The sequence below is a fragment of the Salvia hispanica genome, chromosome 5 (assembly GCF_023119035.1).
Source record: "Salvia hispanica cultivar TCC Black 2014 chromosome 5, UniMelb_Shisp_WGS_1.0, whole genome shotgun sequence".
Taxonomy (NCBI): Eukaryota; Viridiplantae; Streptophyta; class Magnoliopsida; order Lamiales; family Lamiaceae; genus Salvia; species Salvia hispanica.
Genome location: NC_062969.1, coordinates 19414171 through 19423952, shown reverse-complemented (window position 1 = coordinate 19423952; position 9782 = coordinate 19414171). Strand labels below are relative to the sequence as shown.

The 9782-nt window shown below is 40.1% G+C and overlaps 1 protein-coding gene across 1 annotated transcript; it reads left to right on the top strand.

Annotated features, from left to right (window-relative positions):
• The first annotated feature begins 6007 nt into the window (after positions 1 to 6007).
• LOC125187175 (protein NOI4-like) lies at positions 6008 to 8879 on the top strand. The gene is made up of 3 exons (XM_048083704.1): positions 6008 to 6148; positions 7813 to 7998; positions 8557 to 8879. Exons 1-3 carry the CDS (start codon positions 6143 to 6145, stop codon positions 8599 to 8601), a joined length of 237 nt encoding a protein of 78 aa, XP_047939661.1. The 5' UTR covers positions 6008 to 6142; the 3' UTR covers positions 8602 to 8879.
• Positions 8880 to 9782: the final 903 nt, after the last annotated feature.

Genomic DNA, 9782 nt, shown 5'->3' with positions numbered 1-9782 from the left:
GAAGCTTGATTCCGACCAAAGCCACCTGATTCCGACCGATTTCGACCGATTATTGTTGGTTGCCATGAGTTGGAAGTCGCCGTACCCAAACCACCGTTACACCGAAGGTCTCAGCGACGTGAAAAAATCATATGCGAGGAAGAGGAAGAAGGCTGAAACGAGCGATTCTCGAAAATCTGACACCGAACAAGGACCGTCAGCTGCGTCGGGATTTGTGGGTTCTAATCCTAGCTCCGACGTGGATGTCCATTCTTCTCTGAAAATGAACCCTACTTCTTCAGTCGGTGACCGTCGAGCTTCTCCAGAAAGCGACCCCGACTTTGAGAGGACGAAGATTAAGGCCCAATATCCCCGTCATTTTCACCAGAAACCGCCGCTCCATCTACTTCGTCGTTCTTAACGGAGAAGACCTTCGCCTCAAATTCCAGAACCTCCTCGTTCGCCTCAAATTCCAGTTCCTTCTCCTCCGCCTGAAAATCCAGTTCCTGAATTTCATTCAGAAGGTAATGTTGTTTGAAATTTGTTTGAAAATCGTTTGATTGCATGTTTGCTTACTAGGGTTTGCATTTATTGGTTTTGGTGTATTTAATATGGTGTTGTCTTTATTAAGTGGTCCCATTGGGTATGATTTGAATATATGCCAATGATTTTGAGAATTTTTAGGGTTTGGTGTTATCTGGAAAGGGTTTATTTGTCTACATATAATTTTGACTTGTGAAAGGGTGTTATGTGGACTGGGTGTTGGGGAACCAGACGACATGGGACCATTTTTCTTGTCTGTAAATGTGTAGGACTAAGCTGATATGTAGAGCATAAATATGGGACCAATATGATGACTGATATCATCTTATATTGTTTAGCTATGATGACTGATATCATCTTACATGCAGATGGGACCTTCGTTACAAGATTGCACTACAATGGTGTCCTTGAGGAAGGGTTTGGGAAGAACTATGTCAATGCTGAACTTCAATATGTCCACAACTGCGATCCAGACAAATGGTCGAAGCTCGAGGTTGATGATGTGTTGGAGAAGCTGGGGATGGATGTGACTGGGTTAGAGTACTTCTATCGGATTCCTGGGAAGAACTTCGAGGATGGAATGGTGCAGCTTTTTGACAACAAGTCTGCAATAGAAATGGCAGAGTTAGGGGTCAGGGCTGGGGTGATTGATGTATATGTCATTCACCCCGGGGGTGTTGTTGAGTTGTTAACGGGCTCACAGCCTGTTAGTCAATTAACACAGGAGAAAATTAAAAGTCCAGTTAGAGTTACAGAGCGTATAGATGGTTTAACCGCAAGTGAAGATGATCAGAGCGAAGAGGAAGGTAATGCTAAGGGGTATGGTAATGGTGATGATGGCGAGTCTGGTGATTGTGATGATGGGGGTCTGGTGATGGTGATGATGAGGGAACTGATGATGGTGATAATGAGGGACCTGATGATGGTAAGGATGAGGGAGCTGGTGAGGGTGAGGGAGCTGGAGATGATTGGTTAGTACAAAGTTCAGCCAGTGATTATGAGGTGGAGAGTGAGGAAGGATCTGAGGAAGAGAGTCTTGTGGCTGTGAAAGGCAAGGGAAATGGTTCGGGAAAGGGGAAACAAAAGGCTGGAAAGGGAAAAGGGAAAGTTAAGGATGTTGTGAAGGGAAAAAGAAAGGGAAAGGGGACCTGCAATGAGAAAGGAAAGAAAAAAGAGAAGGCTGATTCTGATGACGACAACGCGGGGTAGCCTACATTTGTGGACATCGACTATGATTTGAGTGATAAGGAAGAGGTAAACATAATGACTTCTCAAGTTGAGGGATGGAAGAATGTTGTTAATTCTATGAGATTCCTTGGTGATTTAGATGATGGTGGGGAAAGTGACACTCTTCGGAGTGATTCACCTAGTTCGGACACCGATGAGGCTGACTTGGCGGGCGTTGGTGACTGTGATGTCGTGCAAAATCTGAGCCGAAGATATAAGCCTACCAAGGATAGAAATGATCCAAGGTTGGAAGTGGGGTTGCGGTTCAATACCAAGGCCGATTTTACAGACCTTATACGTCATCAAGGTGTCCAGTTGGGTAAGAAGTTGAGACTCAAGAAGAACGACAATGTTCGTTGTATTGCCTACTGCAAGGGGTTGCTGCGAAGTAAGAAGGTTAAAGCTGGTTGTCCTTGGACGGTTTCATTGTATTATAGGAGTGAACTTGGATGTTGGCAGATTGGAGCTCTGCGTGATATACACAAGTGTGTGGGTGCTTCTTACAACCATGGTTGTGCTAATGCCAAGTATTTGGCATGACTATTCAAGGAAGATATGAGGTTATTTCCTGGGATGACGGTTGGGCAATTTGTGGAGAAGGTGCATGTGGAGTTGAAGATAACAATTTCGGTGGGAAAGGCGAAGCGTGCAATGGCACGTGCGAGGAAACTGATCGAGGGCGATACAATCCAGCAGTACAAGAGGCTGCATGATTATAGGGCAGAGATCTTGAGGACAAATCCAGGGAGTACCGTTGTCCTAGCAACTAGGCGCCTATCGGATGGAACTGACAAGTTCAATGGAATCTACATAGCTTATGAAGCTTGTAAGACTTCCTTCAAGCAGCATTGCAGGCGTATGATAGGATGGGATGGTTGCCATCCTCACTGCCATTGGATTAGACCCGATTGATCAGAACTTTCTCGTCGCTTACGGTGTTGTAGCCATTGAGAATACGGATACTTGGAGTTGGTTTTTAAGTTTGTTGGTTAAGGATCTGGACATCAAGGATTCGAGCAAGTGGACATTCATCCCCGATAGACAAAAGGTACACAATTACATTGTAAATTAGTCAGTTAACTATTAGCTAATCTTCTTTCTTCGTCATGGGTAGGGCCTTATCAATGTTGTCCGAAGCTGCTGCCATAATGCCGAACACCGCTTCTGTGTGTGGCATATGCACAACAACTTCAAGAAGGTGTTCCCATCTCCAACGCTAAAAGACAAGATTTGGGAAGCAGCCCGTTCAACAAATGCATACGCCTTCGAGAAGGTGATGGAGGAGGTGAAACAGCTGAACACCGCTGCACACACGTGGCTTACCGTGCACACTGCCAAGGAGAGCTGGAGTCGAGCTTTCTTTGGTTTTGAGGCCCATTGTGACATTCTAGTCAACAACATTTCAGAATGTTACAACAAAGTCCTATTGTTTGCGCGGGACAAGCCCTTGTATGGCATGCTGGAATGCATCCGAATGTATTTGATGGACAGGTTCACCACCCGATGGAAGATGGCTGCAAAGTTGGAGGATTGCATCGGACCCAAGATAAGGAAGAAGCTTGAGAAGCTAAAGGAAAAGGTTGGAGATTGTATGGTGAGAGAGGTTGGTGAATGGGTGTATCAGGTGAACACCAAATTCAATGAGCAGTTCGTGGTGGATATACGGGATCGGAGTTGCAGCTGTAGGCGTTCGATGTTGACCGGGTTACCGTGCCCACATGCGATTGCTGCTATCAGATGACTGGGGAGGATGTGGACTCCTTTGTAGCTAAATGCTACTCAACGAAGACGTTGCAATTGGTGTATGCGCCCATCATCTACCCGGTACACGGACCAGATATGTGGCCAAGGACTCCTCATCCCGATATCGTTCCACCAGACCTTACCCGATTGCCCGGGCGTCCGAAGGGAGCAAGGCAAAAGACGGCTGAAGAGCTAGATGCAAGAAGCAAGATCAAAGCAAAAGCAGCAAGGATAGCCCATCAAGTTGTCACAGTCCGAGATGGAGAGGATGGACACCAGAAAATGTCGAGGAAAGGACTGATGCCAGAGTACAAGTGTCGGTTTTGTGGTGAAAAAGGACACAACAAAAGGAGATGTCCCCAAGGCATTCAATTGGGCAAATCGAAAGGTATAACTTTTTTTTGAACTATTTTCTTTCAAATGTAAACAATAATCAATGACACTTCTTTTCTAAACTATTTGTAGGGTCGACGGTTAGGAGGGGGCGTAATCGTGATCAAGAACAATAGACTTGTACATTGTGCAACCAACCCGGCCACAATAGGGCAAGTTGTTCAAGTGCGGTTGCGGATATGTTTGAAGAACCTGGCTCCTCAAATGTTGTTGCCTCTGTTCCCGCGAAGAAGAAACCACCCAGCAAGGAGAAGGGTGTTTGATGTTGGCGTTTGACTTTAAAAATTGTGTCGTGTTGTGTAACAAATACAATGAATATTAGGTGTTGATGGTTTTGTGGATTTGATGTTTTTTGGGGGTTGATGGTGTTAAGGTTGATACATTGCCTTATGACAATATTTTTTTGTGGATGTAACAAGTAACTGTAGTTGTTTTTTAGCATGTATCAAGGTGTAAATGGCTTATGACATTACCTGGTTTAAACAGCTTATTTTGTGATCTGTTGTTTGATGCGTATGAAACCAACATCACTCACAAATTTTGTACATGTAACTCTGAATTTGGTGTGCTTAAATGTTCAGGACCAAATGGAAGTAAAAAATTTATAGGAAGGACTACTTTGACTTATACTTTAGGATTCTCCAATTAGGGCTTTCTGGCGATTTAGAACATCACTACAGAATTCAAATACGAGCAACACAACAACAAATTCAAATCTACTTCAACATTCAAAGAGGATTCACAAATACTACATCAAATTACTTGAATATACACATAAGTGTTGCAACAACAACAAAACAAAGAACAACAAAGCTCAAAACATTGATTAATTTCAGGATTTTTTTCATAATTTCGGTCAAATTCAAAGCCAGCTCGTCAAAAACGGCACCACCGACCGAGGATGACGAAGAAGAGGCCCGATTTGGTCCAATTTGGCTCGTAATTTCGACATCACGATTCGGCTCACACCACTTGAAGAAACCGCATTCCTTCGTCTCACATGTGAAGTAAAGCTTCCCCCTCGACGGTTTGCCTTGTCCGATGACAATACGGAGTGCCGCCATCTTCTTACAATAACAGAAAACGTAGCTAAATCGGAAGTCTCCGAAGTCACGGACGCGGTCGCGGTCGACGGAGACGGAGTTCCGGCTACACGTTGAACGGGCCATGTTCGAAGGTGTTTGGTTGTTGCAGAGATGGAGAAAAAGAATTATGGTTTAAAAGGGGGGGAGAAATTTTAATGAAATGAGTTTTGGATTTTGTGTTTATTATTATAGTATTTTCATTAATTTTAATTTAGGGTTTAAAAATGTAAAAGCCGAAAATAAAAAAATATATATATAAAATTAGCTACAGTAATTAAAATAAGCTAATCCAGTCAAATTTTCGCTAATTGACAGTTGACCGTCGAGAATTAACGGTGCCGTCAAAAAAGGACGCAAACGATATCGTTTTTCATTTGTTTCGGACTTACTTTTTGAAAAGTGAATGTTCTGGACCAAAATAATAAATCGGCCATATGTAAAGGACCAAAAGAGGATTATACTCATGGAGAAAGAAAGGGTGGATATAAGAATTAAATAAAAATAGAAAGAGAGCTGAATCTTTAATTGAAGATTATAAAAAGTGGTTGAGTGCATTATCTAGAGAGAGAAAATTACTAAAATTAGAAATATATCATACTCCCTCCGTTCCATAGTAATGGAGGCAAAACTTTTCGACACGGAGATTAAGAAAAATTGTGTTAGGTGAGTTAAGTAAAGAGAGAATAAAGTGGAAAATAAAAAAGGTAGAGAGATGAAGATGGAAAAAGTAAGAGAGAGAAAGTAGGTGTGGAAAAATGTGTTGACTTTTACTAAAAAGGGAAATGACTCTATTATTATGAAAACGGATGGAAATAAAAAAACACCTCTATTACTATGGAATGGAGAGAGTATTAGTTAGGAAAACTATAAGGAAAAACATGTTATCTTAGTTGAGACGGAGGAAATATATAAAATAAAATTAACAACATTAAATGTGCGTCGATGTGGTACTCGTATAAAGTGTGTCGTATATCTTTCCATATGTATACATACCCTGATACCCTATGATTTAAATGTACACTTATAATTAGAAATTAGTTTGATATTGATAGTAGTCTATATTGACGACTAAACCCATCTATCTCTGTCCCATTCATTCCATCTCTCTTTCTCTCACAAAATCACTGCTCAACTCCATTTTTTCTGCTTTGGATATTTCTCGCTGAAGAGCCATGTCGGTATGCAATCCAAATTCTTACATGGGTGTTATTCATTATTCGATCTTATACTGATTGGATTTGAGTCGATAATGGTCCTTACTCCTTTCCCCCGTTATTTTCATCGGCCAAACTTTTCATTTTTGTTGTCGATCGCTTGGCTTGCTTTTGGGTATGCTTTCAGTTTCAGTCAGGCTTGGGCGTATTCGATTGTTTATTTGTTTTATTTTTGCTTCTTAACTGTTGCGATTGGTTGCTAGCTTTTCTATCGTTGAATTTTGATGTGCCTATTAATCTAAGGAACTCTTCTCTATTAATTTTTACCTTATCCACAACATATTCAAAATTGGATTTTGTGGATTCAATTTGATATAATTATTCTATTTCAGTTGTCTAGATTCTGTTTTCGTAATCCTATAACATTTGCACTAAAAGAATTAAACGTTCTTTAAGTACTATCGTATGCTCCCTCCATTCCGTAGTAGTTGATGCATTTTTTTTTCGGGTTTAAGAAAAATTGTGTTAAGTGAGTTAAGTAAATGAAGAATAAAGTAGGAAATGAAAAGGTTAGAGAGAAGAAGAGAGAATAAAGTAAGAAAGAGTAAAGTAAGTGAGAAGAAATGTATTATTTTACTGAAAAGGAAAATGACTCCACTACTATTTACGTACCAAAATGGCAAAATGACTCCACTACTATGGAATAAAAGGAGTATTATATTATGTGAATTTTTGTTTAGTAGCAGCTCTTTCCTCCCAACTTTCGGATTTGCATACTTTTCTTCATTTTTTTCTGATCAGCCAGTCTACCTGCTTATTTGAGTTGCGTATTCGTTTAATGGTCAATAGTGTAATAAAGGCATGTGGTCAGTGATATTGCTACCAGTTGTACTTAATAGTGGTTTCTTATGTCCTTTTCTGTACGAGTGCAATTGGTTGTTTCATTTGGAGTTATTGATCACATATTATCATCCTTTGCCATACATATGCTTATGATGTATCATTAAGTATCTCCCTGTCTGCTCACATGTCTTTCGATGTGATTCACATTAGAACGACGTTGCTGATGGTGGCAAGTAGTTCTTTCAGGCTTAGAGTTTCATTTTTCGTGTGCTTGGCAATTCAAGGGAATTAAAAGGGGCATGTGTATGGTTGTGAAATAGGATTGGAGAATTAGTATATTGGTGGGGAGGGGTGTTCTGTTCCCCTCCTTTTAGTGATGGAAGTGCTTGTGGGTGAATGATTGGCTTACCGTTATCTAATGGGATATCCTGTTCAGTTTGCATATGTGTTGCGTTGCTTACCCCTTTTTATCTCTGAGTAATTTTGTCTTCTGAAGTTAGTAGCAGAATTGTAGTAGGATCACAACAAGAAGGGAAGCTTTCCGCTGCTTGTAAAGTTCACCTTATCATTCCAGGGCATTATTGCTAATTTTGTGCATAAACTGACTGATTTTTTAGTTATTTGAATGAATGCTTATCAATTTACTCTGACATGCTCATACATCTTCCCTCTTCTAAGTGATCTTGTATTGCAGTATCATTGTACCGGTCTTGATTTCCATTCTTCAACTTTGTTGTGTACTTGACATTCTGCATCAAATTAGTTGCCAAGTTACTAATTGTTCTTGAGATCTTAGCAATTTAATTTCTAACTATTTCTGTTTTCTTTTCCCTTTGCTTGTCCAGGAGAAGGGTCGCCCATTGCCGAAGTTTGGTGATTGGGATGTTAATGATCCTACTTCAGCTGAGGGGTTTACTGTAATATTTAATAAGGCCCGTGATGAGAAAAAGACAGGTGGGAAACCAGATTCTCCTTCGAAGGTGGATACAAATACAAATTATGGAGGAGCAGAACCTATAAAACCTAAGGGTGTAAGTCGTTCTTCGATTTATTTAGTTTTGCTGATTTGTTTGACATATGATTGAAGCTAGCATGATTTGTACCATCCCCTTGTCTATATACTCCATCCGCCCTATAAAAATATGGGCATATGATATGGCACGGGAATTAAGATAAAATTGGTAAAGTAAAAGAAAGGAGGAGAAGGGTAATTAAAGTAGTGTTAGTGGATAGTGGGGGGACCCATGTTATCATTAGTGTTTTGATGGTGGTATAAGTTGTAAATACCTTGATGTGTAGGGTTAATAAATTGTGATAACTTTCCATAAATGAAAATGCGCATATTTTTATGGGACGGATGGAAATGGAAGTTGCACATATTTTTATGGGACGGAGGAGTATGTATTTTGTGGATGTAGCAGGCAGAGTTGCTTTCGACTCAATTAAGCTGCATCTCTGAATAGTGTAACTTTCCTTATGATTATGTTACGGTTTTCACGTGTTATGTACTGTAGTTGTTTTCGAGCGGTTGAACAAGTTTCATGCACATCATCCATCCAAACTTATATAGTGAATCATGGTGTTTGCAGAAAAAATGGTTTTGCTGCATGCAGAGCCCAAGTGCAGAATCTTGACCATGTGTATGTGTAGAAGAAAAATGTAGAGCATATTTTATGAAGAACGCGGGAGAATGGGATGTGCAGGTGCATTCTATTCCGTGTGTTGTAAAACTGCGTTCGTGTTCGTTTTCGTGTTCGTGTTCGTGTTGTGCCCAATCATTTCCCAAACTTCTTTAAACCCTATACTGCTATGTGTGTTCTTGTGGATCATCTTCCATTAGAGGCTTGTTAGTTTTGCTATTTTTGACGTGTAAATTATTTGCGAGTCTCGACGCTTATTCATTTGCCACCCATCTCTCTTTGTCTCTCTCAACGTTGTTCGATGCATTATTGTGAACTCAGAACTCTAATTTTTAACAAGCCAGACTGCCTTTTGGGATAGTGTTCAAAATTATAGATAAATAAATACACATAATGATACTACCTTCTCCGCCGCCATCCGTCAATAAGAGACTCATTTTGACTTGCCTTGAGTTTTAAAAAAAGTAATTCAAAGGAGATAGAAAAAGTTTGTTGATGGTGAATTTTAGTCTTATAAATTAGTTTTATAATAAAATGTGAGTGGGATAAATATGTCGAATGTGCAGTCCATTACCTGAAGTAAAAAAAAAAAAGAGAATCATTCACGATGGACAAACATTTCATATTGAGACGATTAATGGCACGGAGTAGCATATCTGTGACATATGAAAATGGTTTTGCTCTTTTGGATGGGCTAGACATAGATACCTTATCAAGTGCTCGATCTTTTTTTTTGGTAACATAGTGGGCTATGCCTGAGGAAGAAAGCAGAAACTAACAAAAGTAAAAAAACACATATTCTATCAAGAAGCAACCAATTACTCAAACAACTCGACGGAGCCTCTAGAACATGGAATCCTCTGGGAAAATTATAAGCAAAATGCGAAAAAAAATCAGCAGCAAAATTATCTTCTTTGTGCACATGTCGAATTACATCATAATCAAAATCTTTGAGCATGTCGCACACCTTTCGTATTACAGGTCGAAGTTGATTGAGCTATCAAAATGACTCATAATCATTGACACATCAACAAAACTATCACTCTCTACCTCCAGTTTGTGATATCCTCTCATTGGCCAATTGTAGCCCTTAGAATAAGCACCAAACCTCTGTAATCAGAACAGAGCAGTTCCCAATGCTAGCCACGAAACCATATCGCCAGCCTCCTTGGGTG

Bases quoted from the DNA above. Each gene is read 5' to 3' on its own strand.
- LOC125187175 (XM_048083704.1), top strand. The intron at 7,999-8,556 runs GTAAGTCGTTCT...TGGTGTTTGCAG, and splicing joins AACCTATAAAACCTAAGGGT to AAAAAATGGTTTTGCTGCAT.